Source organism: Notolabrus celidotus, chromosome 13 (assembly GCF_009762535.1).
Source record: "Notolabrus celidotus isolate fNotCel1 chromosome 13, fNotCel1.pri, whole genome shotgun sequence".
Taxonomy (NCBI): domain Eukaryota; kingdom Metazoa; phylum Chordata; class Actinopteri; order Labriformes; family Labridae; genus Notolabrus; species Notolabrus celidotus.
The window spans coordinates 6614502-6642348 of NC_048284.1; the positions used below are offsets into that span (position 1 = coordinate 6614502).

The window sequence follows — 27847 nt, forward strand, 5'->3', positions numbered from 1 at the left end:
ACTCTCAGGAGAGAGAGAGAGGAGAGGGGAGGGCGAGCGAGGGGGAAAGAGAGAGAGGAGAGTGAATGAGAAACATCTCCTTCATCAGGGGAGAGAGGCTGGAAGTTGGTGTGTGACTCGTCCTCACTGCCTGGGGATCTCCATTAGACCGACAGGAGGGAAAGTGCTGTGCTGAGCATAGACTGGACACACACACACGCAAACACACACACACACACGTGTAAACCTACAGGTCCGGTCAGCATTACTGGCAGCCCTGGAGATTTTTGTTGGCGAGTGTTGAGGGGCAACATGTTACTTAGAAACAACTCAGTGATGTTTGAGATCTTGTTTCCATGTTTTATGGTGTGTGTTATTTTATATGGCTTGTTACCATCGCTCATCATTTCAGCGCGAGTGCCACAGCAGGCAGGGGGGAATGTCTTTATTCTAACGAAACCTTCAGGGTCAAATACTGAGAGCAAGAGTTTTTAATGTCCCCATGGGGTCAATAAAGTTCCTGGATCAGTTACAATACAGGAAGTACAAAAACAGAGTTTACTAATCCATTATCAAAATGTAAAATATACAGAATCAATACTTTATCACATGTAATCTCCTATAATGATCTGTAATCATTATACCAATGTACCGTCTTGATAGGGAAATAAAATGTGTTTGTTTTCCAACTTTAAAAAGTGGGATTGTCCTTTATTTAGAGTTTTATTATGAAATGTAAATATTCAAGTTTTAACCTCGTCAGTTTGCTTGTTGTATCTTTGGAATCGGTCTCAGCAGATGTGTGTCTAACATGAGTCTGGTCCTGCTGGAGGTTTCTGCCTGTTAAAGGAAGTTTGTCCTTGCCACTGTAACTTGCTAAATGCTGCAAAGTGCTCTGCTCATGGTGGATTAAGATGAGATCAGACTGAGTCCTGTCTGTAAGATAGGACTGGATCTTATCCTGTCTTGATGTTGGGTCTTTGTTAATAATAGAACATAGAGTACGGTCTAGACCTGCTCTGTTTGGAAAGAGTCTTGAGATTATGTTTGTTGTGGTTTGGCGCTATACAAATAAAGATTGATTGATTGATCCTCTGTTTCTAACAGCAATCTAACTTCATGCTTTGTGTTTACTGGTATTACCAGAGTGTGATGAAGGCCAGCCTGAAAAGCTTGTCTTAAAATGTGCATTTACAGTAAGTGTGTAATTAAAACAGATCAATGGTACGCTCATTAGCAGACTCTTCATCTATCTGCAGGTTGTTTCAATTATTATTGTCTTTCCAAAAAAGTGATACCGAAGAGCTTCATTTACACGTGATCACTTTTTATTCCATCTTAGTTTGACCGTATAATTCTAAAATACACTCCATGTGCCTTTTTCATGATTATTGACAATTAAATGTGTTTTCTTTATGGAAAGAAAAACAAGATTTGGTCTTTAAAAAGTATTTTTCTGAAAAATAGTGTTCAAAAGACCGAGTCAACTTGTAATCAAAGTTATCCTATATTCAAGCCACTACGGTAATATAACAATACATAAAGCAAAAGTAGAAGTAAGATCTTTAATTTGAAATAGCTTCAATACATATGTCAAAAAATATAAAATAACAGCAGTTCTGATTTACCTTTCTTGAATTAATTTGAAGTGAGAACACCTCCTGCATGTAAAAACGAAAAAAAACCTGCATTTTCTGCAGAAAATTGTTGAAATGTTTAAGGGTTTTTGGCATTCATTTTGCCTCTTTTATTGAAAACGCTTGAAGTTGCACTTCTAAAATGTTCTTTAGTTGTCACTATTTGTTAGTTTAACTTATAAAACTGGCCAGGTGAGGCCCTGAAACCAAAATACCTCCAAACTCAACCCACAGAGAAGTTCAGTTTTGCTTTAGCTCAAGCAAAAAAATATATATATTTCAATGTAAAACCAGATTTTGAAGTTTGAAGTCTACATCAGAAATAAAGCCTTAAACTTGGAGCTTCACACCTTTTGAAATAACAAGGGACATGCATTCAGAATTCATTGAACCAGTTTCCATAATTGCTGGAACAATGTAAACATAAAAAAGGTAATCCCATGCTAAAACACGGTGAGGGTTAAAGAGTGAAGGGTTGGAGAGCACACCTATATCTAGCCTTGTCTACTCCTCCTCCTCCGCCTCCACCTCCTCCTCCTCCCGGACCCAGAACCCCAGGAAAAGGATGCGCTCAGTGCGCTGCGTGCAGTTTTGAGATAAGGCTCCTTCGGCAGAGGAGCGGTCTGGCTGGCTATCGGGCCCTTCCTGCTCCGCTCTCTCCCCTGGCGGGGGCCGGGGCTGGGCAGGGAACACAGGGAGGGCCCGCAGAGGGTCCCAGAGAAAAGGAGAGGGTGGGAAGACATTCAACAGGCCGCCTCCTTCAAGACACTCCAGTTCTATCTGTCCCTGCTAATGTGGCCACTGGAAAGCCAGCAGGGCGACGTGTGCCAAGGTGCCTATATACTGAGGCCAACACATTCAGGAGGAGAGCCGATCGAGCCAGCGGAGGGATGATGGGAAAGGTTCGCCTGAGTGCATGTGAAACTTTTCTCAGCAGAAAAATGCTTTCCACTTTATTACACTTTACTCCAACTTTATGTCCTTTAATTCCAAAACTCAAGAGACGCCCTCCTTAAGAACTTTATGACCCAGACAGTCCAAGTCTGTGCTTGACCAATCATTTAAGTGTTCTACTAAATACAATCGGGTACTAAAGTATGCAATAGTTAAACAGTTCTTAAACAGTTCTTAAACAACACAAGTTTTACTGACAACTGGCTGGGGAACACATTGAGCCATAACCAGAGGAAACTTGCAATGTGGTCCATTCAGCCGTGTTCCCGATCCATTTAAGGCTCAACAGAATCATTGATGCTGCTAACGTGGTTCCACATGCTGCCAAACGTCTGTCAGTCATAACTTTCCAGTAGAAATGGCTCATGCTTTGTTGATAGCAAAAGGGTCTCTTCAAGGCAGAGGTTTCTGTGAAGTGATATGGAATGGCGTTCCCAACCTTGCCCCCTCATACCTGACCGACCTCCTAAAACATCACTCCCCATCTCGCCGCCTCAGATCATCAGATGCCAATCTCCTGCCCCCCTATCACCAAGTCTAAGCACCGTACCTTGGTGGACAGAGTCTTTGCCATCATTGCCCCGACTCTCTGGAACTCTCTCCCTCCACACATCCGCAACTCTGACTCCCTCCAATCATTCAAAAACCACCTCAAGACCTACCTGTTCAAAAAAGCATACTACACATGACCTCTAACCCCGCCCCACCTCTGTCCTCGTTTTGTTTTATTTACCGGTTTTGAGTATTCAGAAAAGCGCTATTTAAATCCTATGAATTATTATTATCATTATTATTAATTACTAACAATAACCTGGTTATATCGGCATGGTTATGGTTATGAAACTACTTTTCTGTCATCATGAGGGAATCATACTACCACAGTTCCAATAGAAGAAGAAGAAGCCATACTTAACTGAATTGGCACCTCTCCAGCTACCAGCCCAATGTCCAAACTTTGGACCATACTAAGACTTCAACTGGTGACCCAACAACTCCCAAGCCCAGTTGCTACAGTCTGAGCTACTGCTGTGACGAATAGTATTGCACTCGACCACTGGTTTACCATTGAGGAGCTCATTACTACAGATATGCATGACGCTGGCCCCTTGGTGACATACCATTAGCCCCGACATATGCTGCTGAGCTCCTGCCACATGCAACTTTTTTCTACAGTTATGTTTTTTGGCATTTTCCACTTTATTGGATAGGAAGGCTGGAGAAAGATAGGAAATAGCAGGAGTAGAGAGATGGGGGAAGACATGCAGCAAATGGTAGAGGCCAGGAGTCAAACCTGCTACCACTGCAACGATAACTATAGCATATGTATATGGGACAAGCTCTTAGACCGCTAGGCCAACGGCAGCCCCGTTGAGAAAAACAGCTGGCCACTGATTGGTCATTCCCAAGACACCCAGCGTATATAACCTGACATCTGTTGCTGAAGTTCAGCGTGTTTATCGCATTATGTAAACTGTGCAAAAGGACGTTTAATCTGAACTGGCCTTTATACCGTTTGGCAGGTTAGCTCAGGACAATCATGATGTGTTTTACCTCCATCCTGAGGGTGAATATGTGGGCTCTTCTGGACTGACATCAAAGAACTGTTGTTTACTGCTTTTAAAAATCTGTGGATATATTTTACGCCATGAGTCACTTCAATCCTATACCTCATTGTTTTGTTGTTTAAAAGGTTAAGAAAAAATTATAATAATCTCAACGCATCCATAAACCCATAAAGCACATTAGTCATGATTCCTGACATTGATGGCTAACAATAGACCAAAGACTGAGTCACTGGAAATAATAGATTAAAAAATAATTCATGCATTAGATATCTGTGACCTTAATTCACATTATTATCAATCAAGCAATTCTCAATCACACATACACACATCCAAGTGTATGAACACAGCTAACATGCATACTGTGCTGAAACTGATAGTCTGGTTCTGGTTTTCATGATGCACTTGTAAAACAATGTGTGTGCAAACTAAAATATCCAAAAAGCAAATAACTGGTCACTATTAAATAAAGAGTGAGGCTTTTAAAGGAGGTTGCTTATTACTGTGTTGACCTGTGTAGAGGATGCTTTTTTTCTTTTCTTGAAATACATCTGAAATAGTAGTTTGGTTATATTTGGGGTCCCAACTTTTGAATACAAGTATTTGCTCACAACAGTGGATGGCACCACTTATCCACAAAGCGAGTGTAACCCTCGTGACTGAGGTCAGCTGTCACTCACAGCTACAAAGCCAGGGGGATGAAAGATGGAGAGATACAGTGATGGTCCAGAACAAGATTGTGGTTTAAAGATAACAGTGGCGATAATAGCGAGGCCAAACAGTTGGACTTGAAAATGTAATTCTTCGGTCTCTGCAGATGTGTGTCAAACATGAGTCTGGTCCTGCTCGAGGTTTCTGCCTGTTAAAGGAAGTTTGTCCTTGCCGCTGTAACTTGCTAAATGCTGCAAAGTGCTCTGCTCATGGTGGATTAAGATGAGATCAGACTGAGTCCTGTCTGTAAGATGGGACTGGATCTTACCCTGTCTTGATGTTGGGTCTTTGTTAATAATATAACAGAGTACGGTCTAGACCTGCTCTGTTTGGAAAGAGTCTTGAGATAACGTTTGTTGGGATTTGGCGCTATATAAATAAAGATTGATGGATTGAAAGAAGATTGAAAAAGAACACGGTAAGAGCCAGCATCCAGCTGCACATGGATGTTTTTTCTTACCATGACAGATAACCCAATAAAACAGTAACTATGTTATTATACTTTTTATTGTTTTATTGGTGAATATCGGTGACACAAGTGCTCCAATTACAAATTTGGTTACACTTTAATTACATTTATATACAATATCATCTAAATAATATTGAAATCATCTGTAGTTAGAAGGCTTTATATAGCATTAATTGTTTTATTTAATGTGCTTCTATTATTGTTCATTTTAAAATGATGTCTGATGAAATTCAGGGGTTGTCTTACATTAGAACCAGGTGGCTTCAGATCAAACACAACTGAGGTAAGCCTTCCAATGCACTCCCCTCCTTTCAAGACCTTCAAAGGATGCATATGAGCTTTCAAAATATTAGAGAACCGTGTGAAGTACTGGTTTTATCAATCATTTAAAATAGCCTTTCTTGTTTTGGGCTTGTTAAAAGTTAACTCTTACATATGAGGAGTTCCGTCTTACACTTCAGCTATCCAAAAGGTACAGAGTGAGTCACCTCCTTTTGGCCCACATGTTAATTAGCATTTGACAAAGCTGCAGTTGCCCATTAATTTTCTTAAAAACTGCCCGTTTGCATTACTTGCTGTTTTTTTTTCTCGATAATTTCCAGCCAATATTGGTTGGGTCTGTAATTGCATGAGTGTGCCCTCATTGTCCTGCCACAATAATAAATTTGGCGATAGTCGAGGTCTATGGATCAGGCCCTGATTAGCCAGCTGTCTCTCCCTGATGAGCACACGAGTCCAGCAGCCCATCCTTCATGAGGCTGATGTGGGCGGACAGAAAAACAGGTGGATACCTTATTCCCTGGTAAATAAGCAAACCTTCGGGTTGACTGTCAATATTTGTAAGTAATGTCACCGCACCTAAAGTGAAATATATATTCGTCTTTGTCCGCTGAAAAATAATAATTACACCGTATCAAAGTTAGGAGGGATAAAATGATGTACCATGAGTGTGTTAAGAGCTACATGTGATCCAAAAGAGAGCAGTAGTTTTACTACAGGCAGACTTTTTGTGTGTAGTTAAGACAAAACAAAAAAAAAAGGCTTTTGAAAAATTACACTTTGTTTCCGATGCAAGAACGTTTATCATAAGTAACAAATGAAGACAACATTATGCATGCAGCGTGACTGCCCTGTGCTTGTTCAACATTGCAAACGCTTGCCGACAATGCCCCCCTTAAGAGCAGAGGGGTCCTCCCACCCAACCCCACAGAGGGGAGATACAGTGATTATTTTCCCCAGCTGTGATTTATTAGATTAAAGAGTCAGTGATTAAACGGGAGGCTGTGGTTGTAAACAGCCGAGAGGGCTGGAAATCTTTGGGCGGTTAGCTTCAGCGGGCGGTAATTATCCCGGCCCCGTGTATTCTACTTAAGGCCGGTAACCAAGAGACAGACGCCCTCTTTTTCTTTTTTGTCCTGCGCTAATCTGTAAGTGTCAGCGGGCTGGCATGGCGGGGAGGGAGCAGTCCACACAACTGCCAGGGAGGTAGGTGGTAGACGTGTGGTGCATGTGTCTCAGCAGGAGGGGGGGGTAAGTTGGCGGGTCTTGATCATTTCAGCGGTAGAAGTAAAAGGGCCTGTCAACAAACATGCTTAACAAAAGGAGAGCTTTTACTTCAGGCAATTAGATGTTATCTGAGAGTGAGTTACGGCTCTTCATGCAGGCCGCCGGGCTTCTTAAGCTTAGCGCACCGGCCCGCTCAGACCACGCTGCAACAACGCACGTTTACACCAGCGTCTCCTTTCAACAGATCAACCCTGTGAGCTGATGGATGTCTGAGCCAAAAAGTCAGTCTCTGGTTCTCCTTGGTGCTGTATTAATCTAATCTAGTTATATTGTTAGTTATACAATGCAATGGGACTCTACAAAGAGCAAAGAGCAATCCTGTTAGTGGTCTGACAGGATTGAAACCTGACGCTGCTCTCACAGGAAACAATTATCTGTCTACCCCCTAATGATTTTCACCCCTGACAGCATTAAATGTAACTCTGACACACATAGAGCAAACATAAACCTTCACGTTTCCATTTTTAAGCTTTCATCACAATCACAATCACTTTTAAAGTCAACACTTCCACACCTCGTGGTTCACAAAGATCAGTATAAACCTGTGAAACCTTTAGTTTCACACTTTCTTTGTAAAACATTTCGCTTCCACGATGTCAGCAAACTTTCACAGCCTGACTCCGCCCATCAGCTCACTGGCGCCTTTGCCGACGCATCTGCAAAACGCTGGAGCTCCCCAACCCGCACTGCCCCCTGTCCCATATTCCTGGAGATGAGGGTATCGTGGGAGCCCCCCGCTGACGTGCGATCCTTCATGTGGACGACGCGTGGGCAGGAAACACTCGCAACAGGTGCCACCCGATGAGGCCCGATACTCGGCTCTTTGTGCCTGAGCAGGAGTGGGAGTGGGAGAGGCCGCAGGGGTCACGCTGACCCGGGGAGAAAGGGTGCGCCATACCAGCCGCCTGACTGGAGGGTTCAGACGTCAAAACAACCCTGGTTTCAAATTATTATCAGCCATTTTTCTTCCCTGATAACTTTAAGGAGTACAGAACTAATGAACAGGCTGACAGTGTATGAGAGATGAAAATTGATGTTTCAAACTGTCAGCCTCCAAACTGAATTTATCTCTAATATTAAAGTTTTCTTCTGAGCTGATTAAAACTGAATCAGTTCACTGAAATAAAATGTAAGAAATGAGTTATTGCCTTTAGCTAAGGTCAAATAAGAAATAAAGATATGCTGGGAGTCTTAACAGAATAAAAATATGAGAGAAAAATGTGAAAATTGACGTCAGAATTAATTTTCACCTTCACTTTGTCTGAGTAATGACTCATAATATCATATCAATTTAAAAAAGGTTTTATCAAAATAGACATTTACAAATTTTAAGGAGGAAAATCAGACAATTCTGTCCCTCTCAAATTGAAAAAAGACCCTGAAAAGGAATGTAGAAGGGAATATCGCTGGAGAAATACTACTGTGGTTGTTTCCACCTTTCACCGGAGCCAGCGGCTTTAAAAAATGACTAACTTTTGTTGATGTATGAATCGGCGGGGAGTCTATTTATCAGCAGGCCCTCTGCGGTCGCCCGCTTGGGTCCCTCAAGTCACAAGCCGCGTCGCTCCCCTTTGACTGATTAATTAGCCAATCAGAGGACATTTTTCACTGGGCGGCAGAATGGTTTATTTCAGCTAATGCCGGGCTTTCGAGCTGGGGCCCGTTGGAGCCTCGTCGGCTCTTTCGGCCTGCCTGAGTGGCCGGGCAGAGGGGCAAGGGAGATAAATCAAGCCGGGCTGGCCCTCCATGTGGCTCCCCTAACTAAACCCCCTGAGGAGGGCACGGTGTCGGAGTGGAAGGGGGAGAAGAGGGGGGGGACGCAGGACGGCCAGGGGCACTGCTCGCCCGCCGATAAGCACGGGGAGCACAGGGCTGCCAAAGTGCCTTCATTTAGAAGTGGCCGGGGCTTTTTGATATCTCGGCAGAGAGGGCCTGTCGTTTGTCATGCTGTGAGTAATTGTGTTGAGGGGCACAGGAGGAGGCAGGAGACGGAGGGGGGCTGAGAGCGTGGGATGGGTGATGGATAACAGAGAGCCGTGTAGATGGACAGGTGCTCCACCACAACCTGATAACCACCTCTGGTCCGGGGTGTAAATAATGGTGTGAAGAATATGTTCAGGTGGAGTGGGGTTGAGGGTGAGGTGGTGGTCATTCCTTCATCTTTTAGATGTTTTACACTTAACTGATAATCCAGGACTTTCAGAAACCCACAATCTAGAGTGTGCATGGATAAATCTTAGGTTCACCTTTAAATCTAGAGCAGCTTAACACAAGCTTAAATCCTTATTTTCCAAGTAATTAAGCGCTCAGTTTCTGTTGATAGTGTATGAAATACAGAAATATTACTGCATGCTTCAGTTAAAGTTAGTTGTGTTGTTGAACTGGACTGCATTATATCAAGAAGTCACTGCTTCCTCCTCCTCCGTCTGCCTTCATCAACTCTAAAACATCCCACTTAGGGAAACTACGTTTAGTCAGGGTGCCTTTTCCTTCAGAACATCACATCAGTGGAATTCAGTTACACAACCAATCAGAGAGTCACCATCCTATTATTCATTTAAATATAATGTTGGGGAATTAGTGTACAGAGAGATCAGCTCTTATTAGATTTGTTCATTAGTGTTTTTATTTTCTGTAGAACATATTTGGTTATTTGTAAGACACCAAACAACATCTTGCAAAGAAACTGCATGCATAATAGCCTTTTGACTGCTAAGTTGCACCTGGTAAGGTTAACATTTGTACGTTCATGTGCAATAATTGTGTCTAAAAGAACTATTACCTTTCTGCAATACAGACAACAAATAAAAGGGATTTAAAAGTCAATCTTTCACCTGTTAGTGGTAGGGATGTTCCCAAAATTTGAGTATCGAGTAAGTTAAAAATGTGGTCTCATATTACATTAAGCTATCAGGGTGGAGTTTTAAGTTTAAAGTATATTTAAATGCAACCCCACTGGATGAAAGTTTTACACCTGGTGAAGACGCTCAGCTGGGGGCAGCAGCCGTGCGCCAGGTCTCCCTGATGGCTCTCCTTTTGAGAAAAAGAAGGAAAAGGGGATCTGCAACATTGTGCGAAAAGCTCCCACGTCGATCTCACAGATCTTCTGCTTGAAGAAGATCTGAACAGAAATTGGGGAAACAGCTTTTGGGAAAAATTTGAAACTGAAAGAGCTGCTGTCATTGAATGTTTTTAAATCAAACATAAAAGACTTTGAAGCAGACTCTTTAGGATGTCTCTGTTAGCTCACCTGCTTATGTAGTTTCTCTTCTATTACAGATTTTAATGCCTGTGAAGTGTACTTTGGTTTCCTGTGCGTCTGTGTCTGTAACATTGTGTTTGTTTGCTGCTGACTGTCGCAAATCAGGTCTCCTTTTTTTTACTCAATATTTTTATTCGTTTTTTATACAGCTTCATACAGTACAGTGGGCTCTTGGAAAGAGCGAAAGAAAAACAGTAACCCCCTCCCTCGTTCTCTCAAATCCCTGTCTACTGACGGATATTCATGTCACTGTGCTTAAGTATCATCTTCTGGAGTAAATGGACAAATAAGAGCTGGAATTCGGGTATCATAACGCCTGAAATAAAGAGAATGACATAAAAAAAACAGAAAATAAAAAAGGATTTAAAATTAAGTAGCCTACTGTGCGTTGGGAAAGATACAGAAGTAGAAGTATGAAAGACAATAGGGATTCAAATTGTATGATTATAATAAATCACAGATGTATATTCAAAAATAAAAAAGACTAGAAGAGGAGAGTGCTAGTTTAAAATGATGGGAGTTTCTGAATGTGGTCCAAGAAAGGTCCCCATATCTTTTTGAATTTGTTGTTACAGTCATCAACCGAGTAGAGAGTCTTCTCAAGATCTAAACAAGACATAAGGTCTTATCAGGTCTCCTTTTAAATGAGATTTTGAATCTGAATGGGACCAGCCTGGTTAAATAAATACTTAAAGAAGTTGTGCATTGATAGATGATGGATGTAACTCAGCTAATGTTAGGCATGCATCTCTTGACTCCCTGACTACTAATGCAGCTTTCCTCAGGTTTCTTTTATTAGCTTCAGTAAAGTTTCTGAGGACTGTTTTTCTAAACTTTTACACGAGGTGAAGCCGAGGTGGGCCCACTTCTGATTGAAATCAGAGAACTTTTACAAATAAACTTGTTTTCTTTCACTATATTTTTACGCCTACTTTGGTGACAGCTTTCTTCTAGTCTTTGTTACACCACTTTCAAAAGCTGGCTTACATTTGAGCGTCAATGTTGGGGGGGCTTTTGTGGAAAATATATGACATAATGTGGGAAACTTTAAGATTAGTGAGTGTGTTTTAAAAAAGGGGATTTAAACAACAAGTCAGGACAAGAAGTGTGCAGGGGTTCAGGTAAAACATAACACTACCTATGTACAATCAATTAATATAAGGGGATTATTAATCTTCATGTATTCATATGTTCTTTACCAAACATCAAGTGTTGTCTTTGATGCATGCCAGACAGCAGAGAGAGAGAGAGAGAGAGAGTGTGTGTGTTTGTGTGTGTTTGTGTGTTTTCTGCCTGTCTGGGTTTCAGGGAGCGTTTTGAGCAGCGATAAGAGGCGAGCAGGAAGCACATCACTGCAAAGGAAGGAAAACCCCAGCAGAGGGGGACCAGTGGAAGGCAGCAGTGGGTGGTGGAAGATTCATGAGCGGGAAGGAGGGCGGTTCTTGAGGAGGCCTTCCAGATTTGGTCAAGTCTCCTGGCCTAACCTTGTCAGGATGCAGATATGTGATAAACGTGGCTCGTATGTGTTGCTGCATTCACTCCTGAGGAGCAGAGCTCTGTGGGGGATTGAGATTATTGCATGTGTGTGTTTTGCATAGTGTGTTTGAGCTGTAACTACTTTAAGCACAGATCAGGGTGCAGCCAGGGTCACTGGTGGTGTCACCCACACACTCACAGGAGATCTCGCACAATACCTAAAGCTTGATTGGTCCATCACCCTCTTTACCTCCTCCCAGCAACCTCAGATGTTGCTAGGCTTCAGCACAAGGCCTCATGGGAAGCCATTGTGATTGTGTTCAGTGTTTTCGATATGGTCAATGGTGTCCCTCCTGGCTGAAAAATAACAGCCCATAACCAAACGATTAGAGAGAAAATGACGGTGTGTGTATTGCTCGCATTTCCAATGTTAATCAGCCAGGGAGCGGCGGCCATTGTGATGCTATGGCTCGGCACCTGCGAGGGGAATACAGGAGGTTTTTCTCACGCAATTTATGGATTTTAAGATGCCAATTCCTTCAAGCAAAACGCTGGAGATAAACAGAGGAAGCCAGAGAGAGGCTTTTTCTGTGTCTCAGAGTCCAAAAGCTACATTCGTCATTGTCCAAGTGGATCTGTGTGGAGTCAGCAAAACTTCAGACTTTAAAAAAACAGAAGCTTCATCTTCAATCTGTTCATTTAGAAAACAAATATCATCCATGTGTCTGATTTTGTCACGTCTGTCTTGATGATCATCCAGGGTGTGATTGGAAAAGGACATGAAAGCAGAAAAATAAAAGGAAGAAAGAAGCACTTATCAAAAATGTATTGTGTTTAATATCACAGTATCTACATCTGAAGCTCCATCTGTTTAATCAGGTTATGAAGAACAGCCAATCAGCACAGGGAGCATGTAGTGAGTAGGGGGTCTTGGGGTCTGAATTCTCTGCACAGATTTCTGTCTCTCCTGCATCATTCTCTGATGTTTATTCCCCCTTTTGTCATCTGTGTCTTTTCTTTTTCATGCAACATCTTTATTTGTGCATCTGGCACCAGCTCACATCAAAGTGAAGTGAATTCATCTTTATTTAATCACAAACACTGGACCTTTTTGAGCACAATTTAGTCACAGTTTGATTTAAACGGCTGATCTTTAGCTTTTAATGATGCAGCTTATCTGCCGATTTATATGAAATAACTCCAATCACAAGCAGGTTTATTGATAAGCTGGTTTTCCACATATTAGGAATCCGTTTTGGCGTTTAGGTGCAAAAACAATTACATAAAAAAAAGCCAGTTTGAGCCTTTACAAGAGCTTTACTTAGTCATTTAAATAATGGTGTAACGGCAGAAAAGTTAAGGTATAAGAAAGTTTCACAGTGACAGACGGAACATCACCTTTGTGAAGTCTGCAAAGAGAGGTTAGAGAGAGCTGCTCTGCTGGATCATTATGTACTGAGATAAATAACAATTAGCTCTTACATACTAAAATTTCAAGGCTGGATATTTACGCCCCTGTTACACCTCGTCTGTAGTTTGTGACTGCAGATGGCGATTTTTAGCATCAGGGTTGAGTTTTGTTAGTGCACGTCTCAGTGTGTGTGTATTTGGTGCTTCCTCTGTGTGTCTACAAGTCGTGCCATAATGTGATGGAAAATCACACACTGGAAAATCAATATGATGCCACTTCAGGGTGCAACGTGTGAGTACAAATGCAAAGTGATGTTAGAGTTGTAATAGGGAAGAAGTTAATATCCTACTTACTGGCTAATAGACGAATATTATGCTGCTTTGGAGAACGTTCACAGCCCAGCATGTGACCAAGAAGATGACGAACAGCTGTTGTTGGAAGCAGCAGGTTAAGATCATCCAGGTGGAAATTTTAAAGTTTCATGGGTCAACTTTTCAGTTCAGAAATTTTAAAAAATGACGGATAAATCCAGAAGAGCTATATTCCTGAATAACTGCTCCATGCTTCATGATAGAAATTTTAAAACAGCCAATTTGTTGCGTTTACAAACATCCCATTTGTAAAATAGCTATTTTAAAATTATTTAAAAATGCAGGACTTCTTTATAATTATAATTTTCAAATTATTATTCATTTATTTAAGTATTTACTTGTTTGTTTTTGTCTTTTTTTATCGTATTGTTATTATTATTATATATTTATTATTGTATTTAATATATTATTATTTATGTGTCCTTACTTGAAGGTTGGTAAAAACTAAATAATTTCAAATCATAAAAAAAGAATAAAATTGCAGACTCCTTCATTGTTATTTTCACCTGAACACAGCAGGGAACAGGTTATTTTATTCAATTAGAGTTCCTTTAAGTTCATAAATAAATTAATCTGACAGTTTCCAAAGTAAACTGCTGTTTCTTAAAATAACAACAAACCAAGCAGAGCTCATTGCTTACTGAAAATGAACCTTTGAGTTTGTTTGTTTTGGAAAAGTAAGCCACAGAAGTGAGTGAACCTGCACAACAGCTTGCACCTGCCTGGGCCTGCGAGCTGCACAAGCATGAGAGGCAGCGAAACGCCAAATGGCAAAGTGACGTTTGAAGTGACCGACCACCGACGCCGTGAGCAAGAGAAGGAGAACTTTTCTGCAAGCGTCATCACTTACGATTTCTGCACAGCTCACCCCAATTTGGATTTGCCTTTAATAATGCCCGCTGGCGTTACAACTACCTGATGTGAGCGCTCCGGGACACAAGCAGAGAAGAGAGGAAGAGAGGAAGAGCAAAGAGAGGAGGAAAGGGTAAGAGTGCAAATCCTTTAACTGGATTTAGGTGCTCTTGCCACCAACAGCGGCCTTTTGGCGTTGTTAAAGCTGCACACTGTGACATGGCTAATCTAAGGCCACGGGCTGTTCAGGACTGCGGCCCTGTAAGAGCAGCAGGGTCACATGATGCTGCAGCCACTGATGGAGGCGTCAGCACCAGTGGTCATCCTTAATTACCAACACAGAAGCGATAAGCTCCAACCACCTGGCCAGAGGAGTGTCGCCTCCTCCCCCCGTGCACACTTGACATTGACTGTGCGAGTTAAGATCACGGGCCTTGATCTCCCTCTTTTGAATCAGTGTTTCACTGCACAGAAAGTTGCTTATACCTTTAGTTACTAACAAACCTGAAAGATTTCTGTAGAGGGAAAAAGTGCAGGAAAAGAGCAACATCGGGCCTCTTCACTTCACGACTGCAGAGCTCTAATATTTTCAGACTCCTCGCCAGTCATAGGCTCTCAGGATCATCCTTTCCTGAACAAGTGCACTTAGTTAAAGACACAGTAACTAGAATAACTTAACCCCTAAAATGAAGTTGTGTGTTTACTTCATGGTCATATATAAAGACACTGGAAGGTTTTGGAGACAGGTGTGTTTGATCACTAAATCTGAATGTGAAAGGAGAGTCAGAGTTTATATCCATGACTCGATCACTCTTTAGAATACTCCAGTGTTGACGTTTTTTTATCCTATTCCTGAACTTTATGCAAAATCTGTCAGTTGCATATCTGATTTATATTCTGTTTCCTTTCCTTGTATGTCCATGTTTAATGTCTTTTTGTTCCCTCTGTTCAGTTTTTGCTGGAATATTTCAGTCTTTTATGTTTGCAATAATTTATAATCAAGGAAAATACATTTTAATTTTAAAACTTCTCAGGCGAAAAAGTGATTTCATATTATTTCTTCTTGCTTTCTTTTGATTTAGAAAAGCATTTTAGCTTTTTTTGGCCCTAATTTTAGTTAAGTTTATTCACACACATCATCACGAATATACATCTATATATATATTCAGTAAACATGTCACAATGGTTGGATGTGTGGAAAGGGGTGACCCCAAAGAAGCTATTTAAAGCTTTTAATAGGGGGCACAATTTCCCACAAATAAAGTGGCAACAGACAAGATACAACAACAACATACTAACAGACATATAACAAACAATCCCAATATTGTGGTTACATACATAAATTAGTGGGTGCATTGATATGATCAGTACATTAATCATACATTTCCAGAAGTTGTAATTTTAGCTTTTTCTTGAAGATGGAGATGAAATGTGACATTCTTAACCCATTGTTGAGCTCATTCAATATCTGTGGCCCTCTGCCCTTCAAGTATCAACAAATATATTTTTTCTCTCATCTTGGATGACGTAAAAAGACAACACGTCTCTTACCTGTTCTTGATCTTTGGACGGTCCTCCTCTCTTTCCGAAGATACAGTTCAGGTCGGTTTCAGTTCGGGAGGACAGATCCTTTCCTAAAAGAGGCATAAAAAACATGCATTTTTTAAAACTTGACAATCACATGTAGCACGGTTGTTTTTGTTTTTATGGTTTTATTATTCTGAGAGAGAGAGAGAAAAAAGGCGGATCGAAACAGGACAAAAGAAAAACAGAAATCTGCCACATAAAAAATCAATACTTTGATGCACTGCTGGGTGTTTGTATTTATAAATGTACTAAAGGTAATCCAAGAGTTATTCCAAGTCTCATTTTCACAGTGCACACCTTCACACCTCCAAGATGAAATAACTACAGTCATATAGGAATCTGCAGGACAAATGTTTTGATGTGATTGCTGCAGTTGAAAACATGACTTTGACCATGTTTGTGTGTGTGTGTGTGTTGGAGGTAAGGGAGGGAGGGGGGGTGCATGGTTTTGCGTTTTGCTCCAGGGATAAAACAGCAAAGACAAATAAACCGATGAAAAGGTCTGCCACGCCACGCCTCCGGATTCCCATTTTCAAGCCGGGCCCTCAAAGACTCCTGAAGCACACAGTCGCCTGTCTCGAGCCCGGGTCCTGTTCGTACAGCTGCATCCTCTTCCTTCAGCGCGGCTCTGATAACATTTGGTTATTTATTGCTTTTAAACCTCTATCTCCCTATCTGCTCCTGGCTTTGAAAGTCGCTGCACCGGCAGGTCTAAGAAATAAACCAAGAAAGTATGTCCAAAACTAAACAAACGTGGAGGAGGGGGAGGAGAGAAGAAGAGTGGGGCCCCGTCTGTGGTGTTTGTCATGAAGTGGACTTTAGGTCAAACTTAAAATTATGTTCAAACTGACCTTTCTGCCGTTCGGAGGAGGAAGTAGCTGTCAAAACTGTCAGGCCTTTAGGTGAAAGTGCAGAAAACAGCGTTCTGATAAAAAGGAGCTCAACACTTCTTTTCCCATAAACGTTTAAAAGGTGTCTGGATTAGGGAAGAACTGGAGAGACTAGTTTCCCAGATGTTTAAAGAGGAGTTTAAATCCCAATCAACAGATTCTTTTATAGGGTAAAAAAAAAAATGAAGCATATCTTGTAGGGGAAAAATGTCAAAGTGGTGAGTGTGGCTACAGTTAGCAGGGCTAGCACAGCAGGTTAACATCCACATGCCTGTGCTGGTTCCTCCTTCCACTGGTTGAGTGGTTATGTATCAGTTTAATCAGACTCTGCCAACACACAACTTTAAATCATATTTCTGAATCAATGACAAACCACGTCATGCTACACTTGCTGCCAATAACAACAAAACTAGAAGAACGCATTAAAAACACGTACCTGTTAAACAGGTGTGGTTCTGTGAGAGTCATACGAGTCAGCCAAAAAGTTCTGAGAGGAACTTCTTGAGAGAGTTAACAAAACGGAGGTCAAAGTCAAAAACTGTTCAGTTAATCGTCACGTAGATCTCAGCGATCATCCACTTATTATTTCAAAATAGGCTGGCTTGCATTTAATCCAATAAGAAAACAGGGCAGATAAGAAATGAAACAAACTTCTCTTACTAATATCAACTCGCCAACCAAAACAAAACAAAGACATCTTGCCTGAAAGCATCCTCAAATCTCAGAAAATCTGTTGCTCCTTGTCCTGTTTGAATGAAAATATTCTAATCAACACAGGAGCTACATGCTAATTTACTCTGATCAGCTGCGCTCTGCAGGACAAATTAGAAGGAGCATAAATATCCTGATCTGCCAATCAAACACAAAAAGGTCAAGGCAGATGGCATGAGTCTGGTCCTGCTGGAGGTTTCTGCCTGTTAAAGGAAGTTTGTCCTTGCCACTGTAACTTGCTAAATGCTGCAAAGTGCTCTGCTCATGGTGGATTAAGATGAGATCAGACTGAGTCCTGTCTGTAAGATGGGACTGGATCTTATCCAGTGTTGATGTTGGGTCTTTGTTAAGAATAGAACACAGAGTACAGTCTAGACCTGCTCCGTTTGGAAAGAGTCTTGAGAAAACGTTTGTTGTGATTTGGCGCTATAGAAATAAAGATTGATTGAAAAAGATATCAATGAGAAAAAGATAAATATCCATTAAGTTCATTCTGCAAATCAACAGAAAAGACTCAGGGCCTGTGTTCACTTGCAGTGGTTTTAGCACTTGCAGCAACCACAATCTCAATTTCAGAGCACTTCTCGTTGGTGCTTAGAGTCACTAGGTTATATAAGATGTCTCTCAGTACTTCTGCTTAGCAGTTAGAGCCTAGAAGTCTGTATTAAAATGCTTTTCATGCTTCATATTTGATTGTATGTAGTGGAATTTTACAAAGAAAGCATAGAAACAATTGATATAAATGGAGATCTGGAAATTGTGCGCTTGGTCTAAGTCACTTGTTACCACAAAAGCTTAAAATAAGGAACAAAAAGAGCTTCATATCTCTAAGGCTCTAACAGCAGGCTCTGCTAACACGTGGAGGAAAGTGTGATTCCATGCTGGTTTCCAGGACATCTTTAAAAAGGCAACCGTCGATACAGATAACAACCAGAAGAACCAGAACAACAGATATCTGAGACTCTCCAGAGAAATCACTAACAAAACAGAACCAGCATGTTAATCCTTCATCCCTTTCAGCTTGATAACAGAATATATGATCACTATTTTTATTTAATGTGTGTTTATTAAATGCAGAGATTCATTTTGTCAAAAGCTCAAACACTGCAACAAAGCCAACCGTGCAGAGCAGCGGACGGAGCTGGAGTTAAATTCTGCATCAGCCACCCTTGCTGCTGTGACAGGTGATAGATGGAGGCAGCAATTAAAACTGGGTTACTGGTTTATGCTGTGGGCCCTGGACCTGAGTAGCGGAGATTTTGGTGCCTTTCCCCACAAACAAAGGCCATCAATCCTCCAGGCTGGCAGTGAGGGAGCCGGCATGAGCAGGATATCGATAATAAAGAAGAGGAGGCGAGTAGGGAGGAGGAGCTGAGGAATGATTGGAAGGTTCTTTAAATGCCGCTCTGGCTGCGTCATTTCATGTTTCAACGTTTCAATGAGAATAAACCAATTAATGCATAAGGAGGAAAATAATGACTAAACTTGAAAAATAAAGAGCTTTAAAGTGTCTTGCAACAGTTTAGGGCTGACCTTTGCCTGCACTCGGCACATCCAGAGTTACGAGAGTAGGACCTGACTTGTGCAACCTCTCCTTTAACGAGCTTAGCAACACTAAATCTATTACCAAGCCTTAACTTGGCAGCAGCTTCACAAGGAGGGTAGTCGGCTCCTGAGCAGCCAGCAGCAGCCTGCAAACAGGCGTGGCCGGTAACTTGTTTCCAGGTAACTCCTCTGTGGCTCGTGTCAATCCGGACCACAAGCTTGACTCGGAGGAGCAATGTCAACAGAAGGAGAAAATGAGAAATAATGTAGGAATGTGCTTTCTGTAGCTGCTGCCAATCATTACAAGAGAAGTGTAAACAATTGTTGACTTTCAGTATTGAGAAACTGACAGAAAAGGAGGGCGCTTGATCTCTTGAAGTTCAGGGACAAACAGGAGGAGCCGGCGTTGCTTCTGTTGCACGACAATGGCCTCTTTGAAGAGGAAGAGGTGTCATGTTGCTAATAACAGATAAATCAACACATCAACTGCCTCCTAAAACACTGCCCTAAGATCAAATTCCCCTTAATGCATCTCCAACCTGCATACCTCCAAACCGCTCCTCTATCGTCTTTATCTCATACTGAGACACACAAAGACACTCAGGGAAAGAAAGTGTGCCAGTGCAGCAAGAAGCACGATCATCAGGTGCTGCCGGCCTGACCTTTAGACAGCTGGTGTTGATAATGGGAGAGATCTCTTCAAATGGATTAGAACTTAAAGTCCGGCCGGATCAGACCTTATTAGTCAGCGACACAAGACGTACAAGAGGTCCATATGTAAAGAGGGCGGGAGGCAGTCAAGTTCACCGACGACATGCCGTGGACGTCCGAAAAAAAACATGGTTTTCTGAATGACTGAGGAGGGTTTTATATGCAGCACTTTTCATCAGGTCAATGAGGTCACTTTTAAAGGTGAGATCCAAGCAGAGAAAGTTTTTAGATCATCACAGTTTGATGAGACTTTATGCCACATTGAGGTCTCACATTTTAATCATGACTACATGAAATGACCTGAGCTGTCAGCATTAAAGATACGAGGTCCATTTGGTAGAAATGGAAATATAATAATCATTAGTATGTTTAAATTGTTGTATAATCATCTGGATATAAAAACGAATGAGCCTTTTATTTCTCCTTAAGGAGTAGCTCCCTTCCAAAGAGGATGCCATCTTGCACCGCCGTGTTTCTACGGTATCCCAGAAAGGACAAACTAGTAACATATGAGTTATAGTATGTAATGAGTGGCTCTCCAAAGTGCATTGGCAAACTTGACAAATGCCGGATCACTCATATCTCACAGCTGCTTCTTGTCCTTGAAGGCTTGTGTCGCTGTTGAGCTTCACCAATGAGAGGGGTGAGCAAGGGAGCTTTTCAATCTACAATGTAACTGTTAGATATCAATTAATATTCACATTTCTACACACTGTACCTTTTTTTGCAATCAAATTTGTATTGTTTTCAATGAGATAAGCAGCACAACGAAACATCAGCTGTATGAGATAGGACAAGGCATATCATAGAGCAAAACAAAGGAAAAATAAATCTACACACTGTTGCTGTAGCGCTTTGGTCTATATGTGATTGAGGTTTTCTTTTACTTGCTTGCTATTTTAACCCTTTAATTGCACCTAAGTAAAGCCGAATCAAACAAGTTAACTACGTCTTTCGCTAAATGTGTGATAACTGACTGCAGGACAGTCAACATTTAGGAAGACTCAGGTCTAAGACACGTCCTCAGGTTAGTTGCAAAGCATTAGCTCCTAAAGGCTGATTTATACTTCTGCGTCGAATCGACGGCGTAACCTACGCCGTAGGTCCGCGTAGCTCCCGTACCTACGCAGAGGCCTACGCACGTAGCTGACGTGCACCTCCTCCAAAATGTAACTACGCGTAGAGCCGACGCGGACCGCAAGCTCTGTGATTGGTCCGCTCGACGGCTTTGTCTTTCCCGCATTCACAGCACTTCCGGGGTCCCGGACATCGGCCACACATCGGCCGTGTATTTCATCTCCTCCTCTCTATTCTTCATGTAATCATGTCTGTATGATAAACAGCAACATGTATCAGCTGTAGATTAACATAACACGCTCTGAATCGATGTGGAAAAGTAAACAGAGATCGTAGCGGGACCGGAAGCAGGCGACCGGCTATCAGAGAGACCGCACTGCCCTCAGGCGTTTCGGCGGAGAATTGCTGCGCGACACAGACACACCGACGCAGAAGTATGAGGGGCTCATGTCTGCGTCAGCCCCTGCTGCGTAGGGCGACGCAGAAGTATAAATCAGCCTTAAGAAAGCATAAAGGTGAATCCATGCCTCCCTAGAACAGTTTCATCAAAAAAAGAAACACAAGAAATAGTTTTTGCAGAGCTGTATTAGATTTATTTAGGTGTTCCTAATAAAACTTAATCTGAGAAGAGACTTTGTAAGAATTAAGAACTATCATTTGAAAAAGTTTGTGGTTGGCATTTTGAGTAAAAGTGAGCTGGCCCTTTAAAAATGATTAACAATGAGTTTGGACTTGTCTTGTTCATTTCAAGTGCCAATGAAAAAAGTTAAATAGATGTACTAATATTCAACCTATGAACAGTATGTGAAGGATTTAATTTAACTTTATTGTTAATATAGACTTAAAATGTATTCAAATGCAAAATAATGAAGTTTTAAACATGGGATTAAAAATGGGATTGATAGAGATTACTGTCTGAAATTCAGTGATTAGTTTATAATTTAATGAATACACTTTTGACAGGCCTAATTGGACCCCATTCAGTGAAATGCAATGAAATATTTTAGTTTGGATACATTTTCCAAACGCCCTACGTTCGTAAAATGCATAAAAAATTCCCAAACAAGTTTTAAAAATTAAGCAATTACTTATCTTTTGTTATGAACTCTGTTTTGACCTGCCGGGACTACAGATGAAAATTTGCCTTATGGCTTACTCTGGCATATTAACATTGATGCCATGCTGAAATGTTCATAAATATGCACGGTCCCTTTAAATCAATCAATCAATAAATAAAAAAAACATAAATATATCAATGAAATACAATTTGATTGAATTAGATTAAATAAGATTAAATAAATAAATAAAATAAAATAATATTAAAACAATAAAATAAATAATGTGTGATTTAAAAAGAGCATGGATCAATGATTAAAGCCGCAAAATTATGCAACAGAGACGCAACTGTGCCAAAAAAAGTTCCACCTTGAACAAGAATGTGTTGTTACAACAAATATGTTCTGGTTCCAGAGAATATAAATGCACATAAAGGGAAAGAAGGGGAGCCGCCGTCATCGTCACACCTCTAATGTTCATACTTTCTGTGTCGTGTTCATTTCAGGGTGCATCTCATCCATCAGCGCTTCAGTCTTTTTCTGGCTCCTGCCAATTTAAGATCACGAAAACAGGCAGAGAGGAGCTGAGGGAGAGTCCGAGGCCACGTTTTATCAGGCAGGGTCATCTAATGGGTCGCACAGCCCCTGGGAGGTGTTGTTTTTGAGGAGGGGGGGGGTTGTAAATGGACATGCCAGATGCCCCAAACAGGAAAGAGGAAGTTGCTATTGAATGACGTAAAATGTAGAAGGCTCTTCCAGGTGAGGTAAAAGTTGAGATATTTTGTTTTCTCCATGTTTGCTGACTTGATGAGGCACATTTGAACCCAGAAAGAAAAACAGTTAAGAGTTTGATGACTCGAACACATGTTCAGAACTCAGCTGCTTGAATACTTTCATCCAAAAATCACAAACTACATCATAGAACCTCAAGTCCAACACAAACCTAATTACTCAGGAGTGCCCTGACCAGCTTATTGAGAATGAGAGCCTTTAATCACTCAACTATGCTCCTTCTAAACTAAAGCAACTCAGCATTAAACTGTGGGCTAGTTGATTATTAATTTCAGTCTTCAGTGGACCCAAGCACTACATTCCTCCTCTTGTGTATCAGCGCTCTGGCCTTGACCAGCAGATCTCCACTTCCTGACGTGTAAAGGAGTAATGAAAGTAGAAGGAGAAGTTATTAATAACCCTCCCGAGCACTGACCGGGCCGACTGACCCGGCCATGTGACCCAGCACAGGGCCGACAGACGGACAGACAGACAGCCCTCTGATCAGCATCTGTCCGCAGGAGGCTCAAAGGAGGCCGTTAGTCAGACTGTTTGGAAATTATGAAGGGTTGAAAAACTTCAAAGACGGAGGCGCCGCACTTGAGCTGTTCCTGGATAAAGGTGCTCAGCTAAATAAACACAGAGCTACCCTGTAAGAGTTTGTTTAAAGACGGACGCATGTACAAAAAGGAATGTTTTCTACTTTGCCATGAACACACGAGGCGGGAGGTTTTTGCTGCAGGATGCAGGAAGAGTTTCAGAAGTACATGAAGCAGCATTGATCAGAGGATGTGTCGGATCAGAGCTGCATGAATGTGATCATGAAATGTCAGCTGCTCATATGGATGTGTGAAGTTGTATTTTGGCACATCACATACATATGGCTTTAGTTGTTACACCCTTCTGCTTGCCCCAACCATTCTGCAACTTCAAGTCTCATAAACCCTCCCAAACTTATTTTGGTGTTTTTTCTTGGTTGAAAGTTTAAAAGAAAAGGAGAAAATCCTGATCTTTCTGATCCCACTTTGATGGTCTGATCCGCCTGCTGCAGAGAACTGAACCCACCTTTAGTGAACTTCATGTAGTGGACCCTCTTCCTGGATGTCTTGGACTTTGCTTCCAGGCTGAATCCTTTCTGCTCCTCTGATGGAGGTTCTGTGAATCATAAAAGAAAACATCATGTTATGGTTTTGAAATTACCACTAGTAACGTCCCCAACACGATACCTTTTTGGTACAGAACTGGACACTGTGCTGGATCCAGTAACGACGAAGAGGATCGTCATAATATCTCATACAGCAAAGAAATACATCCTGCTTAACTGGAATCAGCAAAGACCTGATATATTTCATTTCTTTACACAAATCTTGAATGTTACTTGAAGAGTGGCGCAGGGCACTGAGTTCTTAAAGAATAAAGGGGAAGCTGTATTCAGACCTCTGACCGATCACTCAGCAAGGCCCGGTGTACTCTGGCCTTATGAACTGTGACAAAAGGGAGATCTCTTTTATCTACTTATTTTGTTATTTATTCTTTCATTTAAGTTGTAATTTTCTTTAACTTATTTTGACTGTCAGGATTATTACTATTTTTTTTTATTTTACAATATTTTATTTTTATAACACATACAGTTGTGCTCATAAGTTTACATACCCTGGCAGAATTTATGATTTCTTGTGTAGTTTCTGTTGTCATTATATGTCACAGTTGTTTGACAATAAATGGCTTCACCCAACCACTAACCATGCGTGAAAGAAAAAAAAAAATCTCTTAACATTCCTATTCTCTGAAAAATGGCTAAATAAATCACAAACTCTGTCAGGGTATGTAAACGTATGAGCACAACTGTATATATAAACCCATCCTTTTGTTTCCTCTTAGTCTGATTTTTATTTATGATTTGACTTTTTCTTTTAGGGGGACTGTGTCAGTAAAATGTTATATGTTCAAAAACTAATGAAAAACATCATAATCTCAAAAAAGATGGTGACAAAGTTGCATTCACACCACATTACAGTCTCTGCACCTCTTTGCTGACTTTGATGAAACAGTGATGTTGAACATGTTCAGCGCATATCAGCGACTATCTAAATGTTGCAGTGCAGCGCCCTCTACTGACCAATGGATGCAACTACTCAGAGGAGGCTGAACTTCAGTCTGATTCAGAGCCAGAGTGTTGCATTAACATTTTAGGACCTTGTCTGTTTTATTTCAAACTGATAAAAGACATTAAGAAATTGACGTAATCCCATCAAAGATAGTGGACTCTGTAATAACAGATTTTATGATTTGGGCAAAAAACGCCAACAAAGATTAACTTCTGTGTTCTTTCAAACTCTGAGGAAGAATCTGAGGTAACGTGTTGGTTGTGTTCCTAGCATCTGTCCAATATTTTCCATTACACTGCAATGCATGATGGTACATATTGCCATGGTTGTGAATGTCGGTTGTGCATGCATTTTAGGATGCAAAACAACAACATTGAGCTGTAGCTGTCTGTACGTACCTGGCTTGTTGTTGTTGTTTTGACCATGGCAGTTGTTCAGCTGAGCGAGGAGCTCGTTGAAATCATCTTGGTGGGCGATCCAGTTATCCTGTCAACACAGCAGATCTCAGCACAACAGAGCCAGAACAACTTCTGTCTGACAAAAAATCTCCTCCAGTGTTGAGCAAAGGTATTTTATATATAGAAGTGAAGGACTGCCAAACAAGTTAACCAAAGGAAAACAGATGCAGAGGCACTCCTGCACAATTTCTAATCAATACACTTTATCTGCCATCGGTAAAACAAAATATTGATACAAATCATTGGTTAAATGCTGAATATCAGTTCCTGATAATCTGCCAGGCCAATGATCAGTCGACCCATAATTATGAGTACTGAAATAACTATGATGATCCTTTTCTTTTTGCTTCCTCTGAAAAACATCAGTGGAAAAATAACTAAAGAGCTTCTATAGTTTGTTAAAAGTTTCTCCTGTGCTCACCTCTTGGCTGGCCGAGGTTCCAAGACCGTAGTTGTTGTTTTTAACTTTCACTTTCACATGTTCGGTGGAGCCCTGCTCAGTCCTGCCGAGGCCCTTAATGTGAAAAGAGAAATAAAAAGATGATCATCGACTCACTCAATCAGGGACAGCATTTAGAAAAAGGGCCACTGACAGCGGGGATGGCAGAGAGTCATCACAACACCAACCTTTCCCTTGGACCAGCCCATCCGCTCCAGCATCTTCTGGCCAAACTTGGACTCATCTTTGCTCCAGGCGCTGTTCCTGGGGTCAACAGACCACTTCTGTTTCCTCCGGGCTGCAGAGAGAAAAAGAGCAGTCATTAAATTACAGCCAACACGTTTATATGATCTGGGGCAGTTCAGTCTTAAGAACCAGATTAAAAACAGCAATGTCTTAGATTGTGCCTGCAGGGTGACTGATCATTTCACACACATGTTTAAAAAGCCTTTCACTAAACTGGTTTAGGTGATCTATCAAGCAGATTTCTGCAGGACTGTGTGAAAGGGTTTTGTGATGTCTACCAGATTAACACATAACAGCACCTAAAGTGGAACCTAGTGCAGGATTAAGACATTGTTTTTAATCATATAATGCAAACAGCTGTTTCATTAGATCACAGTCTGTTCCCTGTGTTTTGCTCTGCTGATACATGTGGACACCCATCCAGTGAAGCAGAGAAGCAGACCACACTGATCAAGCACAAGGATCTTTTTTGGGTTTGTTGAGAAGTCATTATGATAATGTTATTAACATAATCAGACAAGGATCATTAGCTTTGATTATGGTGTACAAATAAGCACACCAATGTCATTATTGTTACTATTATTAGAATAGTGCTCATATAAGAAAGGCTTGGGGTGCCAATCTTGCTCAGTGGTTAAATCGTGCATCCCACATTTTGACCCTTGGAGGGGAAGGTAATTCTCCACTGTCTCTCTGCAGTATTATTTTTTTAATTAACCAGGCAGACCCATTGAGATTAAAATCTCCTTTTCAAGAGAGACCTGGCCGAGCTAGCAGCCTCAGAGCATTACAAACATACAAAGAATTACAAAACACCACAACACGGACACATCACAACAGTCAATATTTCTAAACGTGACTAATTTTACTTCTTTTTGAAGATTATTCCAAGATTGTATGTCCAAGGTGCATTATAGAAAAAGCAGTTTTTCCTAGATCCGTCAAAACTCAGGGTACAGTGAAGAGTAACAAATTAGAGGATTGTAACTGGTATCCAGTAGAGCTGGTGTAGAGAAGGGTACAGAGGGGAGATGGCAGTTTCCCCAGTATCAGTTTATAAATAAGAATATACCTACTCTATCCACTGTCCTATCATCACAATAAAAGCATGTATATGCCCAAATTGGCATCTTATAAAAGAAAACCCAACCCAGGACTCTCACATTATAAAGCAAAAGTATTGCTATAAGGACTTAGAGAAGACTCATTTTATTACCTGTCTTTCTTAATTGCCTTTTTTTTTTTTAATGAAGTGATGGTTAAAGAAAGATGATGTTCTGATCCCATTCCAAGTATGCATCAATGACAACAGGTGAGCTGTTTTACCCGAAATAATAGGTCTGAATCATCAGCTTTCCTTTCAAACAGCTGATACAACACCACTGTGTGTGTCACCTATGTACCAATAAGCTATAGCAGTAAAAATAAGGAGGGGATCAGTGTTGATAGTGTAGTCTGTTCCTCTTATTTATCATCTGTGTGATTAGTGTACAGATATATTGACAGAAAGTCATGTTTTTAACATTGAGCATGTCACAGAGCTGTCAACATCAGGGCAAAGTTCACACCACAGATGTGCCCCATGCATTCAGGAAACTATGCGTCTGATCTAGCAACAACTTCATATAACACAGACAGCAAACAAATAGAAATATCTAGGTATACAGTGACCTTTAAGTGAGCTGCTGTTACTGATGATATAAAGTAACAGGGCACAGCACGTGTTTACAGACAGCCGAGGCTAACGACAAAGCTATCACTAGCTACTCGAAAACTTCACGAACTAAGAATAAATGAGCGATTTTTTTAAGAAAGTGTCCTCTCAGTAAGTGTCCACGTTTCCTTTCGATCATAAAATGTTAAAAACACACTCAAACACTGATTTAAGAGGTGAAATAACTCGAAAATGTCAAAAATAAATGTTCTTACGTTCTGCCAGCATGGACATCCTGGGGTCCTTGTGAAGCGTCACGAAAGCCGAATGAGGCGTCCAAAATAA

At 41.1% G+C, this 27847-nt stretch overlaps 1 protein-coding gene across 1 annotated transcript in view; it reads right to left on the reverse strand.

Annotated features, from left to right (window-relative positions):
- pinx1 (PIN2 (TERF1) interacting telomerase inhibitor 1) overlaps positions 1–27847 on the reverse strand; it is a 34748-nt gene extending 6901 nt beyond the window's left edge. Inside the window, exons 1-6 of the mRNA XM_034698978.1 lie at positions 27778–27847; positions 25791–25900; positions 25585–25677; positions 25104–25191; positions 23663–23752; positions 15802–15884 (exon numbers count right to left, since the gene is read on the reverse strand). Coding sequence (XP_034554869.1) covers positions 15802–15884; positions 23663–23752; positions 25104–25191; positions 25585–25677; positions 25791–25900; positions 27778–27796 — 483 coding nt within the window. The 5' untranslated portion in view covers positions 27797–27847. The remainder of the gene's footprint in view (positions 1–15801; positions 15885–23662; positions 23753–25103; positions 25192–25584; positions 25678–25790; positions 25901–27777) is intronic.